A 22,065-nucleotide genomic window follows, 5' to 3' on the forward strand; every position below is an offset into this window, starting at 1 on the left:
AAGCCTGAAGAGAAACTGAGAGTGGTTTGAAAAAAAGCGCTCAATACGAAAAGATTTCTTTGAATTTTAGTATGAATGCGCTGATTCGATCGGAATGAACGCCACATTAACTATCGCGTTGCTCGCCAGTCTGCTTGTTATATGTTCCTATTCCGGATCGGCGAGTTATCTTCACGAGCAATGCGGTCTTATGCGAGATGATCTTTCAAAATCTTTGGGCCCCTGGACAGCTCTATTGCACGAGGATGGAAGTATCTTTTGCGCCGGAACACTAATAACTGATGGTATTCACCACATGGAACTTACCAAATCATATTTATATAAATAATTTGCTTCCAGTTTTCATACTGACTGCAGCGAGCTGTATTAGACCAAGTGCCGTGTAAGTAATTTAATATAATTTAATTTAATTCAGCTAAAGTAAACTTATTCTTTTGCTCGCAGTAAAGTTCGCTTGGGAGAGTTTGGCAGATTTCCCGATGAATTGGCAGAAGATCACTTGGTGCACTTTTCTCTGAGGTACCGACTTTTCAACAATGACTCGCTAGCCAATAACATCGGTCTACTGAAACTAACCAAAAGAGTGCAGATTAAAGGTGTGTATTTGTTTATATTTAAGGCCGTACACACAAATAGTTTCTGACCACGCATGTTTTTGTTTTCCCAGCCTACATAATGCCGGTTTGCATTATTATTAACCCGCAGCAGAAGGTATCGACTAGTCGATTCTTCGGAAATGCCTGGAAGCAAGACAGCAATGTGTCCTTAACCAAGGAGTTCGGACCCATTCTCATCCAGAGTAAGCCGCAGATGTGCATTAACCTTGACTTGTACACCCAGTTTTGTGCTGGTCACCCGGGCAATTTGAGGTCCTGCGACGGCCTCGCCGGCTCGCCACTGATCCAGACTTCTAGGTATCTGTCCAAAACTCGGAATGTTCAGTTCGGCATCGCGACTGTGAACGATATGGGTTGCAAGGAGTCACAGGGTTATACCGATGTCTTGAAATTCTACTGGTGGATCCAGGATGTGGTGTCAGTGTTCAATCATTATTCAACTAATCAGAGCTATGTTGTAGATGATTATATTAATGAAGACTTCTGATTTCGGGACGGAAACGGAAACTTCCTATATTTTTTCGATTTTTTTTAATGCCACAATGTATGTATACTAAAGCTATTAAACTGAACTCTAAAAAATGTGTATCACTTATACTGCTGCCGCCGAAATACAATTCCCGCTTATTAATGCACAATAGTCTTCGTCAGACTTCCTGGAGGAGAATTGCGGAGTAGTGCCTCACATATCCTATAGAATCATAAATGGCACTCCGGCGCGATTGGGAAGATATTCGTGGATGGCCGGATCGCTTATCAATCACATTTCGTTTATGTATAATTTTGTTTTTAATTAGAAAAATTTTATGATTTCCGAATAATTTCATGATTCAATTTTCATTCTTTTAATTGAACATTTTCAGGGTTTGTGTTAACGGCGGCTCATTGCATTGAAGACGGATTGGAATTGTAAGTGTGATGATGGATGATGGAAAGGTTTTCCAATTATGATGTATATTTCGATTGCAGTTCGTATCCAACCCATCTGCATTTTCCATCATAGACGTATGCAGTTGGTGTTGGATGAGTTCACCTGGTTCAAGGCCACTGGCTGGGGGCTCAGGTCTGGCGATGCGAATACCAATTCATCCCGCGTTCTCATTGAAGTAAAAAACATAACTTTCCTAGCGGACAGATCTGTGCCGGAAATGATGATGCTAGCCTTTGTAGTGGGGATTCCGGTGGTCCGCAAGGTCGGTACGTGTGGATTTCCGGCGAGCATCGTTTCGTCCAGATGGGCATCGCCAGCTACACGTATGAAAATTGCAACAGAGTTAGCATTCTCACGGACGTGGTTCGATATGGCAAATGGATCAAAAAGCTAAAATACTTCACCGATGGGATACGATGTAGTTTTTATTGTGAGAAAACCAAACCAAAATAAACACATATACTAAGACTAATAAACTGCACATACATGGATGATTATTATTGGGCATGCAAGTTACAATTTAACTTAATGAAATAAGATGAAAGATGCGTACAGATCAAGATGTAGTAAAAGCAAAAATAAAATGATGAATAATATTTTCAAGTTCCTTCTTTTGCTTGGTACATTTTATGCTCTTGTCGGCAATTCCCCGAACGGCACCAGCGATAAGGTTTCCACTCTGTGAAGCCAATAAAACCAGCAGAGGCTGCTCGAGTATTCAGTATATCAGAATGACCCTCCGAGCAATGAGCAGCTTCATCATTGGAATCGCAGTAATTTGCTGCCTATGGCCTCGCGTGCAAGGATTTCAAATGCTCCTGGAAGAGGATTGCGGGGTTCCGCATAGAATTGTTACACGAAGTGTGAATACAAAGTTGATGGAGAATCCTTGGATGGCCTATTTGGAAACATCAAAGGGATTCCATTGCTCTGGCACTCTAATTAATCACTGTATGTTTGCAAATGATATGCTTGTCATGCAGTTTTAATACGATTCCGTTTCAGTGTTCGTCTTAACGGCAGCTCACTGTATTCCGGACGACTTGCAAATGTAATTACTCATTAAAAACATATTTATATCTTTCGATTATACTCAATGTGAATCTAATTAAACTATTTTCTTAAAGAACCGTTCGCCTGGGAGAGTACAACACGAAGACTAAGGTGGACTGTGTCAACCACATGTGCCAGGAACCCTTCCAGGAGTACAATGTGGACTTGGCCTTCAGGCATAGGTTTTACAATGCGAATGACCAAACCAACGACATCGGCATGCTGCGACTCGGAAGGAGGGTGGAGTACTTACGTGGGTCTAGTTGGAATAAGAGTACGACATTGTTATAATATCGATGGATTTTATATATGCAGGCCACATACGTCCCATTTGCATTTTCGCAAGCAACCGTTTCAAGAATCTAATAGACCAGCTCACCTGGTTTACGACCACCGTTTGGCGTGAAACCGCCGCAAACGCATCGAGCCAAGTTCTCCAGACCATGAACATCGATCGCCAACCCACAGGGACGTGCTCCGAAATCTATGACAGGAATACGACATCCGAACAGATCTGCGCCGGCAACACCTTGAGTCAACTCTGCAGCACCGACTCCGGGGCTCCGCAGATGCGCAAAATGTGGCACAATGGCTCAGACCGCTATGTGCAACTGGGCATTGCCAGCAGGGTGAAGGGCCAGTGCCAGATCGCTGGCATATTCACAGATCTCTTGAGCTACGCAGACTGGATCAAACGGGTGGTACAGCAATACGGATCCTCCACGGATATGAACCCTTCATCGAGGAATAAAAAATGGCTCGATACAATGCCAGAATTTTACTACCCGAAATAATATAACATCAATAGTAAGCCTTTATTGCTAGTCTTTGTTTAAATTTAAACAGTTATATGTACTACTATACTATATAATAAATTAAATGGTTTAAAGTGGAAACAGAGAGAACATCTAATCTTAACAATGAGATTTCCCGAGAAATCGTCGTCCATTCGGACGGACATGGTCAGATCGACTTAGCTAGTGAATCTTGTCAAGTATATTTGCATAAACGGATTTTGTTTAAAAACCAAAGAATCGCTCCTCTCTCCAATTAAACTCAACAAAACTTGTTTTCCTTTCCAATTTAAAATTTTATGGGCATAATCTCTGTTGATTGATTATTTTTTGTTATATACCGAATCCATCTGAGTTCCAAAAGTTTCTATTTTAGCCAAGTTTCGCAGCCAAGTTTCGCATATTTGTCATATTTAATGTAGAAAAAACTTACGTTGATTTTACCTCGTTGGTTGAAAGCCAGGCTAAGCGTTGGTGATGTAAAATTATGGTGATACTTACATATGTACGTAGATTGAAAAATTGTTTAAATGTATGTATGTATGTATTTTGTTATTTTTGATAATAAATTTTCTAGTAATTTTCTTATTTATTTATCAAAACAAATTTTAAAATACTGAAATACCGCAAAACTAAGTCGTATGCACCAATGTTCTTCATATCAGTTGTAGCTATTTTGCACGAAAATTTAATTTGCTCAAACCACTTGTTCCAATAACCAAAACGTTATTGCTGATATTAGCTAAGGTCAGCTTCTAGTGTATGCCGGGGACAAAGAAAGATATTCGTGCAAAAGTCGTCTGAAATTGGCCCACTCGTGCCCATTAAAATGTTTTTTATAAACAAGTTCGGATCGCATGAAATTGCAACCCGTTTTGCGGAGAGTGCGAATAGCTTGCTAATCGATATTTCAGACCCCTCCCGATCCCATGTTATATGCAAGATAAGCGAAATACATTAAATACATTGCAATTAATATTATATTTTTACACTAGAACTAATTTCTATAGCACATAAGTTAGATTAGTTACGAGGGGATGAGTTTTACATAGTTATGTTTCTAAATCCTAACATTATTTGTGCAGTTAGTTGATACACAACCGGTTTTTCTGCCGCATTTTCGAGCGATTCGATTGCATCGGACTAGGGTGAATCGATCCTCGTAGACCACGATGGAGCTACTGCATGGCGTGTCTGGGGTGGATGTAGTGGGATCCGGAGTTGTTGTCCTCCCGGTAAATGGCGGTCATCAGGATTAGCAGTGTGCTGGCGATCACGGCTCTAAAGACTTTGGCAACAAATCGAATGTGCTCCATGTTCTGATGCTCGTCGACTGGTCGAAGCTTTGGAATTAGCAATCTTAGCGCGTCTGGCTTTGAAACGTTACTGAACGCTTGGCTTGATAGCGACCGGAATTTATTGCAGCTCCAAACGAGGTGTTTTCCCCCTGCTGAAGGTTGGATCGTGGAATTGCCGCGGCAGGGGTAGTTTCCCAGCCGCCAACTTGGAAATGCCCCAAACCCAATCGGGTGCTCGTAGCACTTTAAAATGCCACAAAATATTGTATTTCAGAACTCTGCAGTCACAACAAAGCGAAACCGTCTCTCAGAACGAGATCGTTGACTGCCTCTCTGCGTTTCGCTATAATGAATTCAACTAACAAATTTGGCATCGTCAACGTGCCAAGATTGCAAATCAGAAGCAATCTGTTTGAAAGACGAGGCGACGACGCATTTTCTTGGATCATTGCTCTTTAAAACTGACAGAGACTGGACTCGAGGAATCTGGAAGAATCGATTAGGTTAGGAACACTTTTGATATATGTATGTCTAAAAACTCACCTAACATATCGCTGGAACTTGGGACTATGGCAAAATTGAATGCAACTGCGCCACATGTTTTGCGAGATCTTTCGATATAAGGAAAGAGTATTTACGGCGAGACTACTCGAGATCCGAATGGGATTCAAGGTCCAGTTAAGGGGAAAATCCCGCTCGATGTTCTGCAAGTGCGGCATCTCTCAATGAGTTCTCGTTTCGGACTGAGGATCAAAGAAAATTTGATCTCAGGTAGGCGCAAGCAGCTGCATTTTCTTCGCGCCTGCAGATGCCAAGGGGTATGTCATGTCCTTAAGAGCAGGATGGAGTGAGGATTAAATTCTGGTTACCTACAATTCGCAATATGTGTATCTAACCGAAAACATCTAGCAGTAGTGCAGAGCAAATTTATTAATAAATATATTAGATAGTTAGCTTTAAGATACAATTGTGTTAGCCGAATATAAACACATTGATAGCAAAGGTATCAACGCAATAATACTTCATTCTTTTTGATATTTGAAATAAATATTTAATGTTCTCTATCCTGCACTGCAGCATTATTTGTTTCTCTGTAACTTTAATCACTGCAATATGCAATCAAGCTAGGCGACCTGCAACCAGATAATCCACGAAGATTCCTCAGAAGCTGCATTCAGTTCATATCAGAGCTTGGTGGCGCAATGACGGTTCTGCGATTGCTGCTCCTGGCCATATGCCTTAAACTGGGTCAACAATCCCGGCAAGCAGATGCCTTGGGAAACCAAACGGAGAAGCCCTGTAAGTGCCAGCAGATGAGTGGCAACCTGTAGTAATCTTTCCCTTCACAAGATCCAACATACTGCACCACCTACGATCAGAAGCCAGGCAAATGCGTACACTACAGAGAATGTCAGTACATCGCGAAAATAGTTTCGAAGCCAAAGAGCCAGCTGACCGCCAAGGACTTGGAAATAAAGAGGAATTCCCTTTGTTCTTCTAATTCTAAAGTGAGTGGTCATTCAACAAAGCGACATATACTGATACTCCAATCTTCCAAAGAAAATAGTTTGTTGTGAGGAATTCATCAACGATTCGGGCTTGGAGTTGCTGAAGACCAGTGAGAGTTCATGTGGAGAATTCGGGGATCAGAAGGTCACAGGAGGGAGCGAGATTCAAATGGGATCTCGACCTTGGGTGGCCTTGCTCCAATTCAATCTTTCAGAGCCCAATGAGAGGTTATCCTTAGCGTGCGGTGGCATGTTGATTACCCCTCGTAAGTATTTAGTAAATCAGAAAGCAGGGAGTCTCAGTTAATATTTTACATTGAGCAGGCTACGTCCTGACAGCCGCCCACTGCGTGATGAATTCATTGTAAGTATTAAACTAGATTGCGCTTATAACAAAGTTGATCCAATTATACAAAAGATACAAAACATGAATCTACAATTTGTGTTTATAATAAAATAAAATGGTTAAATAATACCATGCCTCCACAGGATTTCAGTTCGATTTGGAGAGCACACAATCTCCACGGAACAAGATTGTAAAACTTATGCCACAAGAGTAATCTGTCTGCCTCCTTACCAGGATGTTCCTATACAGGAAGCCGTTGTCCACGAAGGATTCGATGATGACACGCTTCACTATGACATAGCGCTTCTCCGCCTTTCAAGATCTATCGAGTTAACCCGTGAGTTTCTTACTCCCCTACCAGTGTCAATATTACTAAATCCTCACTGCAGAGTTCATCAAACCCATATGCCTGCCCCTTTACGAGGAGGTTAGGCAGAGCATCTGGGACAAAGGAAGACAAAACCAAAAGGTTACCGGGTGGGGCATATACGAGCAGAATGTGCTATCCGATGTGCCCAGGGAGGGCGATGTGACCCGCCTGAGCCTCGACCAATGCTCCATGGGTAGGAATATATTGCTGATTGGTAACCAACTTTGCGTCAGTGCCTTCCAAAAGGACAGCTGCCAGGGTGATTCCGGCGGACCTCTATTGTATCCGTATTTATACCGTGGGCAACAACGATTCGTCCAGACGGGAATCGTTAGCAAGGGACCCAAGTACTGCGGCCTTGGATCTTCAGCCATTTACACGGACATTACCAGATTTGTGCCCTGGATAACCCAGAATATAAAGTCTTAGCTGGGCCAAGATATCTAGACCTACAGTGATTCACATTTCACTTCGGCGCATAAATATAATATTGTATCACTTTATTTCCTTACCTTGAATTTTTTTTATAAATATATTTACCATAGAGCTATTTATAAAGCAAACAAGATTATTAAATAGGTCACATTGATAAGATAATGCATGTACTTTAACATAAGCGGATAGGAAAAACAACTTAAGATCAATCTTACTTTGGACTGCTCCTTACTGTTGAACGTTCTAGAGATTATCAGGTATATTGCAACTAATTGCAACTTCGTAGTTTTCAAATGTTTTACTTTAGATACACTTAAGCTAAATGGTTTGAGTATCTACGCCGAGGTCATCCACCAACTGCGAAATTCGTTGAGCTCGCGTCAATTTCCAAGATACGCAGGACAACGCCGTGATGAAGAAGCCAATCGCTAGAAACCGAAAGTTCATCATAGGAACCATGAATTTAATAGCACTGTTACTCACCCATTAGGAGAATGGCCTCGGAAGTCTCATCCTGCCAGGCTTTTGAGACAACGCACAGTAAAATGAATCCGCTGAGCAGGCAAAAGGATCCAACTACGACGGCTAGCGTTATGAGTATGATCACCGGATCGTTCAGAGGACCATAATCGAATAGTGTACGGCAGAGGGACGTTTTCCGGGGCATAGGAGTACCACTGTTGAATATGAATTAGTTAGTAGATTTGCTTTTCCGTTACTATGCACTACGAACCAGGCTTGTGAATAGGTGGGTAGAATGGGAACAGCTCTGCACTCCATGGCGCTCCTGAGGAAACTGAAGTTGGAGCCTCCACACTAATGTTTTTGGGTGGCTGGCGGCGGGCCCTACTTCTCCACATTCTAAATTTAGCCCTTAGTCGCGGCTGACGATCGCAGACGCGTGTCTGAGATTGGAGTTAGGGCGGTACATGATCTATTTATAGCCATCTAGGAAATGGTTCGATCCGGCGGAACTAGCGGAACAGATGTTTGAGTTCAGCCGGCTACTTCTGCAATCACAATGCGTCTATTTTCGTATCTATTTTCTATGCCGAGTTCAATGCCCTGTGCGTTGAGCTGAAGAAGAAATCGAAGATCCCAAGAAGTCGTGTAATGTAATAAATCAACTTCATTACTGCCTCGCAACCGTCGAAAGGGGGCGTGGCGGGGGCGAACAAGTGCGAATCATTAACTCGATGTCTCGAAGTTCACGTTTCGCATGTGCCAAGGTAGCGTTGACAACCGACACGCGCAGTTTTCCCCCGCATTTTCCGCCCATCTCCGGCGTAGTTATAGAAATCTCCTTGGCTGCTGCATTCAAGCGAGCTGTAAATTATGCAAAATAACGACGTCAAAGTTTCAATATAATGAAGCCAACGGACTGGCGGGGTTTGGGGGCCCGCAGGTTGGGGAATATTATAGTCTGAAATTTCATCCCTAATGTTTCTATGCCATTAAGCCAAATAGAAAACGAAAAGCAACTTATGTGTCATAATGTAATACCTTTAGATACCATGAATGCATGAGGGTGAATTTAAAGTCTCATTTTATGCACGTATTTAAGTTTTAAATGGTTTCGAAAGTTTGTGAAACGACTAGTTGTGAGTTTCCATTAAATATATTACTTTACAATTGTTTAATTGAATTTCTAGTGCATGTAAAGACTCTAAGGTTTCTTTAACTTAACTTTTTCCCCCTTGGTTGTGGCATGAGACCAACACTCAATCACTGCCCCAAGTCCTGAAGACATAAAAATCAAATCGAAGCCGTCGCCATAAACAATTATGAACTTTGTTGCACATTGTTGTCCACACATGGCCACACGGATCCTGCCTCCTTGCCGTCGCCTTGGTTACATTGTAAAACGTTTTATTGTCGCCGCCATCTGGCGACGATTTGTTGGCAGCAGCGCACCGTCGTTAGACCACCAGCCACCCACTGAAACCACCGAAGCCAGCAGAGGTGGTGCCAATACATCCTTTTTCATCCTTATTTCAAATCCATTCAGCTATAGAAAAAATACCATCCAAAAGGAAAAACTTAAAGTATGACCTATTAATTGACGCTCTTTAAAAACTAATATGTGCCTAATTAGGACAATAACTCGTAAATAATATTTCAAAATTATTGTGATAAATAACAGTACTTTTTTTTTTTTTTTTTATTTAATTTGTTAGCTTATTTGCTCATCACTAGCGCTGAACCCACCCTAAAAATCCGATTCTAAGGTGTAAGCCGGCGGCACGACGACAACTGTTATGCTTATCGGATGCTTTCTGAATAAGAATAAGAATTCGGATGCGGATGTGGATGTGGATGTGGGATGGGACCCGAGTACGGATCCCAGGCGCTGAGGCAAATTGCTGTTGATTGTCAGGTTCAGGGGACGCTGCGTAAATAACTGAAAGCGGTCCGAGGTGCCAACTGCCTTTGAGCCGGGCCCAAAAGTTTGGCCAAGCACATTAGACGGCGATGGCCAAACTTCGGACCGATTAAGTTGGGAGTCGCAATGAAAAGGGCAGTTGGCAGTTGGCAGTTGGTAGTCGGATGATGGTGATGCTGAAAATCTTATCGTCGCACAAGAACCCGTTTCGTTTTAGTGCCGCAATCAGCGCTGTTCACTTCAATGGCCGTGGCAGGACAAATATTTTACTTTTACTCTTTCGCGTCCGTTTCGAGATTCATTTTTTTTTATACCGTCTCCGTTTCTGACTTTAACTTTCCGCCCCACTCCCGCAAAGTTGAGCCCTCTAATGCGCTGCAAAAGTGTGCCAAAGACGCCGACAGCGAAATCAAACACAAGTCGGTTGGAGTGGGCAAAGTACATATATATAAACGGACAAGCTGCGGAGAAGGTTCTGCTGAAGGTCCGAGGAAAGGATGCACAAAGTTAAAATTAAATTAGCGTTTTTTCGAGCTACGCTGGGTAGCAGGGCGATGAGAGGTTGGGTCATTCTGGGCCACGAAATGAAGTCCAAGGGCACTCTATTCTCTGGGGAATGCAGGGTATCTGTGGGTCGAATCAGAGCGCTTCCCCCTAACAAGGTATTCGCATCCTAGTGCCACTGTCTGTCACTGGCTGCTACTTAGCCAAATTAAAATTTCAAAGCACTTATGCGCTGCACGATGTTGGGCTACATAAATAAGGAGCTAATTCGAAACAACTATACTAATATCTACATTTTTAAAAGTTATAAATTATTTTGATACTTAGCAAATGAGCTGAATAAAATATCTGATATATTGTTAAACAAGCATTCTTCAGGATAGCTTACGTATTACCTATTTACTTGTGTTGTAATGAGTTTCTGTCCAGGAATCATTGCAAATTTAATTTAATTTAATTTACCTTTTGATTTTTGGTAGAGCATTAATCCGTCGACTAGCGAACTAAGCAGTTTCGCTTCCGTTTTGCTGTTAGTGTCCTTTTAGCGCTTCGCATTTATGCTTGTTTAAGCAAACGCCGTGTTATCGTCCGGATCCGGATTCGTGTCCGTGTCCGTGTCCGAGTCCAGTCGAAAGGATAATGCGCGTAATTGTTGTCCGTGCCCGGCAGTTGGCGCTGAAGGAGCGCCTCTATTTGCATGGAACGCATTAAAAGTCGCTGGCGCAGCGCCGTGGCAATTCAATTTAAACGAGTGGCATAAGCGCAATCTGGCAAACTAGGGATTACCACTAATGCCGCTCGTATGCATGTATGTATATATCTGGTATCCGGAGTTTAGTGCATATATGCCAATGCTCCGGGAATGACTTTATCGGTACTCAATGGCTCAATTGTTGGACCAGCCTCTGTGACTTTCGCTCTCAGCCCTCTCGACACATATTCGCATATCCGCACATCCGCACATCCGCATATCCGCATCTGCCAGAAGAGCCAACGGCAAGGGCACTTCGAGTGCAGTCAGTTCAGGTCGAGTGGTCATTAAGCGGGATCGATGGGTTGGCATATGGTCACCGTAGCTTAAAGAGCTTGAAGAGAGTTAAAGGACGTATGCAACATGGGTGCAATTATGTGTCCACGATTTGATTTAATTTGTACTCAGAACCTTTGAGTACACTCACAAGCGCTTATTATACCCAACCATTTCCGTTTTAGCTTGAACTTTTAGTTCAGAAAGATGCATTCAGACATCTATGGATTGCTTGGGCTTTAATAGTTATTTTGTTTGTACTTTAAGCACGAAACTCTTCAACTTCACTTCACATGACTATGGATTAAACTTCCATTAAGAGTGTCCTTTGTTTGCTGGAAGTTAAAGCCCAGACACAAGAAGATTTGGCTACGCTTCAATTCACTTCACCCGAGTTTGGCTGCGAAATTGGCATATAAGTGGTTGAGCGACTAACAGGGAATATCAAAAATATTGCCATAAAATATGCCAAGACAAGCGCCGCAGTCCTATCCGCATCCGCATACACATCCACATCCGCATGCTGAACCACAAGCAGTGCAGATACGAGTTCCAGCGTCTTGACAGCCAGCGATTGACATGGAAAGGAGTTGGGGAAGGGGCACTAAACTGGGGTTCCGTTGGAGACAAGGTAATGAAAAATATTTCCATATTGCAAATAAAGTCAGCTTGCCAACGTGGCAACCCTAAAACCTATTTCTTAACCCTTGTCGACAGGGCGCAGGACGAAGGACGAAGTGCGAGGAGTGGCCCTCCTTTACCTGCTGCTGATGCTGCTGCTGCCGTTCGTTGGCTTTTGTTTTGGCAGCCTGGCATATTTCAATTTGGGACTCAGGACGACGGGGCCTGAAGTTTATGCAAATTCATTTCAAGTTTCCTGACGCAACAGCATTATCAAGCGCAGGACTGGCGACCTCCGACCTCCGACCTGCAACCTCCGGCCACGACGATGATGATGCCGATGATGGAGATGTTGCACTTGTGCACACGTACATATATATGTATGTACATACTTACTCCACTTACTTGTTGACCTGCTGCCTGCCTGGCTCTGTGCCAGGACGCAGTTGTTGTCCGCAAGTGTCGGCATTTGTATTATTACAATTATTACGTCGATGTGCACGGCTTCCCTTTGTAGCGGTTGCTTCACGTGTGTTTGCCTGTTTGCGGTCGGCAGTCAGTAGTTGCTGCACTCGAGTCCAGCATGGCGTATACGCAATTAGCCATATTGGTCAATATTATGCCAAGTTACGCGCAATTTCGCGGTCCTGGCCATCATTAGCTTTGTGCATTGGCGCTCGGCAGTGGGCTCGGTGCCATCAAATATGTGCTTATCCAGCGGATATATATTGGCCCAAGGGAATGATCCAGGCGCTGTGAGTTTGCGACTCGCTTCGATTTTTTTTTAATTAAGTTTGGAGCTGGCAAAGTTTTGCCTTGGCTTAAACAATGGCCGGCCACTCGAGACTTGTTTTCTTTGTTGGCAGCCACCCTGCCCAGCAAGCAGTGCATAACTTGATTAAATTTCACTCCTTCCCGGCGACTGCAGCCATAAACCACGCTCGTTTAATTTCAATCCAAAGTCTAAGCATTAACAAGAGCCAATTCAATAAAAATTAAAAAGGAAAGCTACTGAGGTGGGTGGTGGAAGGGGTTTGGGGAGGGGGTAGGGGAAGCAAGGGGCTTACCGAATGAAAGGGATGAAGCAATCACAGGAAAGCGGCAAATAAACTTGAAGAAAATTAAAAGTGGCAGCCAAGAGAAGCAGACGAAGCACATTGAAGTTGCCATCCAACTTTGATGGAGGCAGTGGAAGGATGGGGCAAGGACCACGGCCTCGATGGTGAAACGGGTTGGGAGCGGGCGGGATGGTGTTCAGAGGTCCCGGAAACGTATCGACTTAATTGAACAAATCGCAGTAAACGAGCCGTAAATTTTTAATATGTTTCGGTTTGCGTAAATAAAAGCTGACGCAAACTTCCTTTGGCAAAGGACTACCGCAAACGGAAGAGAGATCGAGTCCGAGTTCGTTTAGGTAATCGATTGCGTCAGTGAAGCCTGGCCAAATTAATAAATCAAATAAACGCCGAGTGGAAACGGGCCGAGGTAAGCTCATTCAATTAGCAACTAGCTCCTGCTCCAGGCTCACTCAATTACTTCTGACGTCTGCTGACTGATTAAAACACAAGGCCTGGGCTAGCAAAAACACAGCATTACCGGACCCGGACTCTGACTCGAACCCGTACCCGGACCCGTACCCGGACACTCCGGACTACGTCCGGCTTTAAGCTTTGACATTTCGGCATTAGCCGGCGGGGCAGGAACAATATTTTCTTTGCCCAGTCTAGCGCAAGTAGATGTGTCTGGGCTGCTGGTTTATTTGCCTTGGATTTTTCCTTTTCTGCTTGGAACTCAAGTGTTAATCCAGCCAGCTGGCCAGACATCCGGCTAACCGGAATCCTGTTTTTGTTTCCAGACATCACTCTTCCAGTCTCCTTGCATTATAGACATCTCTGGGCACTGGCTGCCGGCTAATCCCGAAGAATCTGAACGTGATCTCGCATTGATCAGTGGCACGAGATATATGTATCTCACATACGCGGATAAGCGGAAACGGAAATGTAACCGAAGCGTAAAAAATGCCCGACTGCGACTGCGGGTCGAATTGTCATTGTAATAGTAATTTATTGTTTGCAAAACTTTGCCAGCAGCTCGCACATGTCGACACCAGCAGTGGGAGGCTAGGAGAAAGTTGGGCTGAGATGGAGAAAAATGGCTGTGGGACAGCGTTTGACATTTGACATATGCGAGTCGTTTGACATACAAGCAAATTACATGGAACTATTTGTCTTGTCGGCTAAATCGCATAAGCTGCGAGCGGAATCCGGAATGCGGCCACATAGCTAAAGCCGAGCTGAGATCTAGCATCTTTGCATGGCAAACCTATTGAGTGGCATACGGAGCGTATGAGTAATGGTCCAGGAGCTATTCGAGGCGTTTGGGCAGTGTAAGTGCTTTACGAGGCGTATGAGCAATGTGTTTAATGCTTATGGCAGGCACTATCGCCCAATCTGTACAGGCAATTCATAATTAACCAGCAGTGTGCGGCGCCGCACACGGGGCGTATGAGCGATGCGTTGCGCTTGGCCGACCAAGCAAAGTCATTCAAAATGTCCAGCACATTTTGCCGGCGCAACTTTTCCCATTGTTTGGATGTTTTCGTTGTTGTTGTGCTGCATTTTGCATTAAGTTAAATGTTTTAATTAAAATGGGAAAACTTTTCCAATTACGGGTTGGACCGCATAAAAATTATCAATTCAAAAGCTGTGTTTTTAATTTCGCTCTACTTTTTTTCGGCAGCACATTACCGTAAATATGCCTCTACTCGGGCACTGCGACTGTGACTGCTTCGCCGGCTGTCACAGTCCGCGTCACTGTGAAGTTCCTTATTGCGAAAGGCAAATTAATTAGGTGCAAAAAGCGGCAGGAGTGTTGGCAAAACTTTCATAAACTCGGTAAGCTTGCTAATTGCATCAGAGAGCGTGTTTAACTTTCGAAAACTGTAACTTAAACGAGGCTAATTAGTTGAAGCACAGTCAGCTTTAAGCTCGCAGGAAATTTCGAGCTTGGTAAGAAAACTGCATCGATAATAATAATAATAATAATGATAATGATCAAGGAGAAGGCATGTGCATGGCTGTGCATTCATAAAAGTCCTGGCAAAAAGGGTCCTTCCTGTTTCGTCCTGCACTCGCTCACCTGGCGCAGAGATTAAGTTTATGTGGCGCCGTGTCGTTCATGTGATTAAGTCTCGGCCGCACTGCAAATTGCTGGAGGAAGCCGTGCGCTTTCGTTGCAATTAAGCCGCAACTGCCACATAATGATAAAAAGAGGGACCTCCTGGCATAAAGGAGTGGCGACTGGCGAGGGGAGGGAGGGGGTCAAAGGAGGGAGAGCTCTGTGATGGACTGCGTTTTAAGCCTGCCTGCCCCAACGAATACACTCCCTCGCTTGTTACGGCCAAGATTGCTGCCAGTCCCCACGGGCTTTATTTTCTTTTTATTTTGCATGTGGCACAAGGACACTTTTGGCTTTCTAACTGGGTTACCGCCATCGTTATGGCCCGTGAAAATTAAAGCCATCGCCTGGTGGCGGGTTAAATGCCTCGACTCAATTGTCAGGCATAAAGGCAATGTTGCCAACTTTTGATTGCTTGCAGTGCCGCCAGTTTGAGGCAGTTGCAGCTAGCATATGTGCCGTCAAAAGTTTTAATAAGCAGCCAAGTTGGTGGCACATTTTCACCAGCTCGAGCAACTCGATCTCAATTCCCACGCACCTGAACCATCCGCAATGGCCCGGCCTTAATAATAATTAGCACTCAGCTCCCGTTGCTGGCCATTTGGCATTCTGGCGTGGTCAAGAGCCATCCTGCATTGCAGTTCTGGCCGTGACGTGGCACGGAATGTGTTATATATAGTACTCGTACTGGCTGAAATCTGCGCCTGTGTTTCAAGATTTCGCTGCCCATTTATCAGCCAAGAATGCGCTGAAAGTTTTTCCCGTCCCTTCTCCACTATAATTTTTTTAATTTTGTTGAATTTTTTTCTGTTTTTTGATTTTTTCCCAGCTTGCAGTGAATTCTTTTTATGCTGCTCGTTCTTTTTCCACTTTTTGGTGGGCAAATGGTAACGGGTTTTAACGGATTTGGTTCGGGGAGAAGGCTGCGCATTGCACAATTTTAGAGAGATGCCTTTTTCGGTTCGCTTTGGTGGCAGAGCAACGTGCAGATTTATTGCATTCAACTTTCGTGTGACTTTCACAACAAACTTTTATGTCTTGAAACTTTTCAAGTTTACTTAAGCAACAAAAGTTTGTCCTCGCCCATTCAGATTTTTCCCATTCTCGTCGAATTTATTGCCAAAAACACAGGCATCCAAGCTTAAGCGTAGCCCGAAATGAAGTGTTGGTAATATGCCATGAATTATGCGCATTAAATTTTCCAGTGTGTGCCATAAAAGTTTGCGGTTTTTCCGCTGATTCCCGCTAATGAGGCGATGATGCGTGTGGAGTGCGCGTCTGCATCCGGCGGAAATGGGTCTCTCGATTGTCCTCGTAAATCATTCGATTGGCAAGGCGAAATATCGATTTACTGTCATTGCTACAGCGGGCATGGCTAGCAAAGCTCGCATTAGAATTATTAAAATTCCTGCTGTGGTTTCTTCTTTTTTTTTTTGCCCACATGCCACTGCCACACACACACAAAACCACAAGCACTCCGTGCCGAAGTATCATGTATAGGTATGGCTTTCACTTGGCTGACTGTGCCATTTGGCAAATTAAAAATATTGCCACAGGGGCGGAAGGGGCGCGCCGCACGCTGCTCGACTGGCAAAAAAAAAAGAAGATGAAGAAATAATAAAAACGTAACCAGAGTGGAAGTGGCAGCCACAACAGTGGCAACAAAAATGAGCAAACATACCATATTTATGCCAAACAAAATCAATATCGAAAGTGGCACACAAAAACTGAAAAGCAGGAAGCGGAAATTTCAGAGCAGGCGAGTCAGATGTTTGAAATATTAGCCAGACCCAAATATTTTCGCGGTGCTCCATATCACCCAGCATTCGATTCATATCTTCTATTCAAAGGCAGTAAATGGAAAATTTAATGATAGTTGTGGAAAGTTACATCCAAAACAGTGAGCTATGGATTTAGGTCGTTCGGTAATGTTGTGCTTCTCTTACAAATTTAAACAAATTAAATACGTTCGTCCCTTCCACTTGCGATCAATCAGCCAACTTAATAGTGAATCGCATCGATACTGAACATTGAAGTCTGTTTCCAAAGTAACTGCCAAGCCATTTAAGTGCAGGAAATTGAATTTTGAAATGCTCTCATCGAACGCTGGATGGATGATACGAATCTGTGGCAAAAACTTATTGTTGGAGTCGGGAGCGTCCCTTCAGTGGCTTCGTCCTTTTCAATTAGGAGCACTCATCTCGACAATTTCCCGTTCGTTGGAGCAGGGCGGAAATTATGGCACGCCCATTTTAATCATTCGCCATTTCCGGTGCACAAATACACCGTCGAATATGTCGAGCTAACGAAACTAACGAATCTCCGCCAGGATCTCGATCTGCAGAGCTGGCAAAGTTTCGCAGGGCAATTTGAGCATCCCACCTGGCTGGCTGCTGGGTTACTTGGTTGGTCAAAATGGTGGCAGGCCAGGGATTTTGGCCTCTTTCAGGACAGCGCTAATTGCACTTCTTAACAGGGTGAAGGTGGCTGAAATGGAGGTTATTCGAAACAGGGGGGGCGGAGTGCGACAAATTCCGTGGGCACAGAAACCACGCAAAATTTATGGTTTCAATTAAAAGTTTCACCATTTCCGTTCATTTGCGGCACAAACAAGCAGCCAGCGGCAAGTGGCAGGCTGCCCCACTTGGTAGGTTAAGAGGGAAACCGATGGGGAACGCAATACGGTAATGAGCCTGGACAAAAGCAGGGCCCAAAAAACTTGTTACTTTTGCAGCTCAGTTTAGGAAATGGACAAAGTTTTGACCATCCGGCCGGCAATAAAAATGTGAATTATGAGAAATTTCTAGCTGCAACTGACTGCTTCCACTTGTGCCAAAAAAAAAATACTGCTCATCAATCGGGTAGTTTTTTCCCCTAAAGAGCATTATATTTGAAACCCCTAATATTCGACCTTCGTAGAATGAATTAAGATCGCAAAAATTTCCAAAGTAAGATTCATATTCATGCTTTATTTGCCAAAAGGCCATACTCGATACTGGATCTTCGGTGGGCTGCGTACCGTGTAGTTGTCTACCACCATAAGTATCCAGTCGATAAAGCTCGATATCCGGGTATAAACCCCAGGACTGCTGCACAATGAGCTTCCAAAACTGATGATTCCCAGTTGCACGTACCGCAGGGATCCATCCATGTACACCGGATGAATCAATGGACCTCCAGAGTCGCCCGCGCACGTATCCCCGTCCGGATGTCCTGCGCAAATCTGGCTCTCGGCTATATTCACCCAAAGCATATTGTAACACTCGGATGCGTTGAGTTCGTTTAACTCTATGGTTTTAAGCACCTTCGAAAATGTCTCGTTTTCTGTTTTTCCCCAGCCAGCAGCCTTGTAGGTTTTGACATTTGGCACTTTTGTCAGATCCGTGATAATGCAAATGGGCCTGATAACAGCTTTGTGAGATAACTTCTTAGAAAATTACTTTTTGAAGAAGAATTGGTGTGCCCAAATTACCGTTAAACTTCACTTGTGGTCGTATACGAAGTATGCCTATATCGTTACTATAATTGTTAGTTGTAAAGTACTTGTTCCGAAAGGCCTTGGTCACTGCAAAATACCTGGATGAAATGTGTTCTCCAAGACGCACGGCACTAAATTAATGAAAATTTAACATGAGAAAGATATTTCTGTTGGTATTGAATAGAACTCACAGTGTCTGATCCCTTTCGATGCAATGGGCTGCACTCAAAACGAACTCTACAGGAAAATTTAAGAGTGAAATGAAAACTGAACCTATCAAATCTTTTTGCCTTACGTTTGTGAATGAGAGTTCCGCCGCATACGAGCTCAGCTACATCCTTATCATTATATTTGAATATATATGCCATCCAAGGATTGGTTCCGCTTTCTGCAATCTGGTCATGCATTATTTTTGGGCTAATGCCAGGGTAGCCACAATTCGGTTCAAGGAACTGTGACATAGCACCCGACCAGAGCAAAATGATCTTGAAAATCGTGAAAATAACCGGATGAGTCACAAACATTACTTCTCTTGTTCAGAATACGCAGTGTACTGGTGGCTCCTTCATCGAACTCACTGGTAATAATCTCGTATTATTAGCTTATCAGCTATAAATGCTGTGAAAAAAGTATACAAATCATTTATTATTGTAGAAGATGCTTGCTCTTCGCTTCTTTAATTGTTTAAAGTATATATTCTGATAAGTTGTTCTCTTTTCAGCTCCAATTGCACTGACTAATCGAACGCAGAGCTTGAAAATGCTCGGATGTGTAAGCACTTTTTGTCATATCGTCACTAATTGAAGTGCAAATATTGATGAGTGCCTAGCAAGTGCAAACGCGCTCCGCTAATTTGCACAATTCTCGCGTTCCGCCGCATAATGCGCCGCAAAGTATGCCATGCCAAGTCAATGCCACGCCTGGCAAGCCATCCGCCCACATCCCACCGCCCATCGGCCACGCCCACTGGCGGAAAATCAGAAACGGATGCAGCTGCAAAGAGATCCAGAACAGCCAACAGAATTGCGATGGGCGACAAACAGACTAAATGCTGGCACAGGCAGACTCAGCAGAATTTCAAATTTATTCAAATCAACTCGTTCGAGGGGCGAAAAGGGGAACCGAATTCGGAGCGTGGCAAGGCGGTGAGGGGCGCGGGCGGAGCAATGAGCAACGGCAACGGCAACCGAATGAATGATTCAATTAGGCATCAAATATTTACAGCAGACGTTTAAATATTGCGACAGACATCAAGTCGGCTTGATATGCCCGGAAAATCTCGAGTTGCATCTCCGGCTGAGCTGAGATTTCCTCGAGAACTTTTCTAATTGGCCGCTAAGTGCGTTCGTTGGCCCTTGAGCTCTGTCTTCCAATTTTCCAGGACTCGACTCGACTCACAAAACTGGTGCAAATCGGGGGAAAGAAGACAGCTGCATTTTGACGAGGCCACCGAGAGTTCAATATGCACACTGCATAAATAAGCAAATAACTTTGCCATTGTTTTCCCCTCGCCATTCGGTTTTCCTCGATTTTCCAGCCCAAAGGCAGTTGAAGTCCCAGTTTTTGTCTCGATTCCCTCGGCTGGAATAGTTTTCTTTTAGATTTATGAGTTTCTCAAATACAAAATAGTTGTATGAATTCCCATTCCCTGTGTGTGTGCGTTTGTACGCTTGTTCAATTCAAATAGTTTGATTACAAAAGTTTTTCCATTGAACATTCCTGGCATTCGAGCAGGTGGAAATGCTCTTTCGGCTTTTCTCTTTTCGAGTTGAAAATATTAATTTAATAGGAGGAATGTGGAAAACGCGCTCTCCTATTTCTGCACATTTGTGTAATTTAATTGGATTTGATTTGCAAACATTTTACAGGCAGGCAGCCAGTCAGCCAGTCAACGTGGCCACGCCAAGTTGTCGCTCAAGAACTTGAGCACTCCAAATATTTTCATAATTTTTATCACGATTGTAATTCTCGCCGAAAAGTTTTTGCATTCGCAAAGTTGCTGGGCCAACTTTCGTGCCCGAGAAAACTTTTGGCTGCTGACAATGAGCTCACAACAGATTTCTGAGTTAATTTCCAGCATCATTTTGGCTCTTCATCCGCTCCCGCTTCCATCCGCCGATGCTGTTGCCATTGCCATTGCTATTGGCATTGGCATTGCCATTGCTGCTGCGCTTTGTATTGTGTGCAACTTTGTTGGCAATAACAATAACAATTGCCAGAACACGCTGCACGCACTGTTAATAAGCCAAATTATAGAGCCGCAGAATGGGCTGAATGCCCCACGTTGGGCGCCAGCTAATTGGTGCTTAATGCGGATACTTACGAGCAAAGTTGGCTTTAAGCCGCCGCGCCTTATCAATGTCGGCCCAAATGGATCTCGCTGACAGACAGGAGAACAATGCCATTAATCAAGCGCCCTCAAGGTGCTCGCCCAGGTTCTGGCTTTCTGCTACGTTTTTTTCCCGTACTACTCACCGAAATCCCCAACTCACATGTCACATGCATGGGTATGGGCCGGATTCGATTTCGCCCACTTTGGATACCGCATGAAGCGACAGTTTTTCCTGCTTCTCGCTTTTCACTTCCAACTGGGGAAAAAATGAAGCAAAAAAAGGGAAACCCAGCAGCGGCGGTAGGACATTCCCCGCCCCTTTGGGCCCACAAGTGCTGACAGCGATAAATTCTAATGCCGGGTCAGCACTGGCAGCGACCACGCCTCCGATTCCAGGGCGTATGTGAGTGTGGGCGTAGCTGACCAAAGCATGAAAAATGCTTTCGTTTCCTTTGGTTTTTCCTGCTCCTTGTTTTGCCGGCGAAATGAATGAAGAAAGGAAGTTAACTGGCATTTGGTTTTTGTTTGCCAAGGAAATATTTTTAGCACGTGTTTGGTCAATTTCTGTTCCTTCAAATACCACCCATACGGCCACCCACTTACAAGCTAGCCACATTTGTCACTTTAAATGCAATTTGACTTGTGCCCAATGCGCATAAGTTTTCCCAGGCTTTTTCTCGACCGCCTCATCCCCATTTCGGTAGAATTTTCCAAAGGCATTCTCCCGGCAATTTGTCGTGTCTTGTTTGGGCCAGCACATGGGCAACTTGGCCAACTAGAATGGAGAGGCGAACAGGGAAAATAGGTAGCATGCACTAGGGAGCGCTTAGGGAAGAGCTCAGCAGAATCAATTTTAAAGTGCTTCTCCGGAAGCCTGCGCAGATATTTATTGTCTGCCATGGAATTGCAACAATTGTCGACGACCGTGTCCGGCGGGTCTGCATCGAACACTTTTCAATCTGCATACGAAATCAGCGGCGCTGACAGTGGCCAAGCCAATTATTCCAATAGGCGAACATGGGATATGGCCTTATTTTCAATGGGTTCTCTCTAGTTACATGTTCTTCATAGTAAGCTCAATCACTTAATTTGATTTCTGCTTCTACAAAAAATGAAAGGCAAAACGTTTTATCTCAGTTTTATGATTATAATAATCGAATAGCTTCAAGTAAGCATCAATTTGTTTTCCCT

The 22,065-nt window shown here is 43.9% G+C and overlaps 7 protein-coding genes across 7 annotated transcripts; 4 read left to right on the plus strand and 3 right to left on the minus strand.

Annotated features, from left to right (window-relative positions):
- The first annotated feature begins 79 nt into the window (after positions 1–79).
- Positions 80–1,270, plus strand: LOC6609320 (transmembrane protease serine 3). The gene is made up of 4 exons (XM_002033973.2): positions 80–284; positions 340–382; positions 445–596; positions 668–1,270. The coding sequence occupies exons 1-4, from the start codon at positions 95–97 to the stop codon at positions 1,102–1,104; spliced, it is 822 nt and encodes a 273-aa protein (XP_002034009.1). The 5' UTR covers positions 80–94; the 3' UTR covers positions 1,105–1,270.
- LOC116800693 (serine protease grass) lies at positions 1,160–2,019 on the plus strand. The gene is given in 5 exon segments (XM_032717083.1): positions 1,160–1,165; positions 1,259–1,380; positions 1,479–1,526; positions 1,528–1,724; positions 1,727–2,019. Coding segments are annotated over 5 exon segments (648 nt in total). The 3' UTR covers positions 2,002–2,019.
- Positions 2,020–2,271: 252 nt separating this feature from the next.
- On the plus strand, positions 2,272–3,497 carry LOC6609321 (melanization protease 1). The gene is made up of 4 exons (XM_002033974.2): positions 2,272–2,499; positions 2,554–2,599; positions 2,676–2,854; positions 2,917–3,497. Exons 1-4 carry the CDS (start codon positions 2,280–2,282, stop codon positions 3,393–3,395), a joined length of 924 nt encoding a protein of 307 aa, XP_002034010.2. The 5' UTR covers positions 2,272–2,279; the 3' UTR covers positions 3,396–3,497.
- An 860-nt stretch (positions 3,498–4,357) lies between these two features.
- LOC116800597 lies at positions 4,358–4,806 on the minus strand. Its single transcript, XM_032716408.1, has one exon. The coding sequence runs from the start codon at positions 4,709–4,711 to the stop codon at positions 4,574–4,576; it is 138 nt and encodes a 45-aa protein (XP_032572299.1). The 5' UTR covers positions 4,712–4,806; the 3' UTR covers positions 4,358–4,573.
- Positions 4,807–5,873: 1,067 nt separating this feature from the next.
- LOC6609322 (serine protease grass) lies at positions 5,874–7,420 on the plus strand. The gene is made up of 6 exons (XM_032716568.1): positions 5,874–5,992; positions 6,044–6,201; positions 6,254–6,467; positions 6,526–6,565; positions 6,691–6,884; positions 6,937–7,420. The coding sequence occupies exons 1-6, from the start codon at positions 5,896–5,898 to the stop codon at positions 7,344–7,346; spliced, it is 1,113 nt and encodes a 370-aa protein (XP_032572459.1). The 5' UTR covers positions 5,874–5,895; the 3' UTR covers positions 7,347–7,420.
- Positions 7,421–7,521: 101 nt separating this feature from the next.
- On the minus strand, positions 7,522–8,274 carry LOC6609323. Its single transcript, XM_002033976.2, has 3 exons — positions 8,086–8,274; positions 7,836–8,029; positions 7,522–7,780 (listed from the first exon to the last, which is right to left on the minus strand). Exons 1-3 carry the CDS (start codon positions 8,130–8,132, stop codon positions 7,671–7,673), a joined length of 351 nt encoding a protein of 116 aa, XP_002034012.1. The 5' UTR covers positions 8,133–8,274; the 3' UTR covers positions 7,522–7,670.
- A 9,730-nt stretch (positions 8,275–18,004) lies between these two features.
- Positions 18,005–19,081, minus strand: LOC6609324 (CLIP domain-containing serine protease B15). The gene is made up of 4 exons (XM_002033977.2): positions 18,838–19,081; positions 18,734–18,779; positions 18,537–18,673; positions 18,005–18,475 (listed from the first exon to the last, which is right to left on the minus strand). The coding sequence occupies exons 1-4, from the start codon at positions 19,064–19,066 to the stop codon at positions 18,033–18,035; spliced, it is 855 nt and encodes a 284-aa protein (XP_002034013.2). The 5' UTR covers positions 19,067–19,081; the 3' UTR covers positions 18,005–18,032.
- Between the last annotated feature and the right edge of the window lie 2,984 nt (positions 19,082–22,065).

Source organism: Drosophila sechellia, chromosome 2R, assembly GCF_004382195.2.
Source record: "Drosophila sechellia strain sech25 chromosome 2R, ASM438219v1, whole genome shotgun sequence".
Classification (NCBI taxonomy): Eukaryota; Metazoa; Arthropoda; class Insecta; order Diptera; family Drosophilidae; genus Drosophila; species Drosophila sechellia.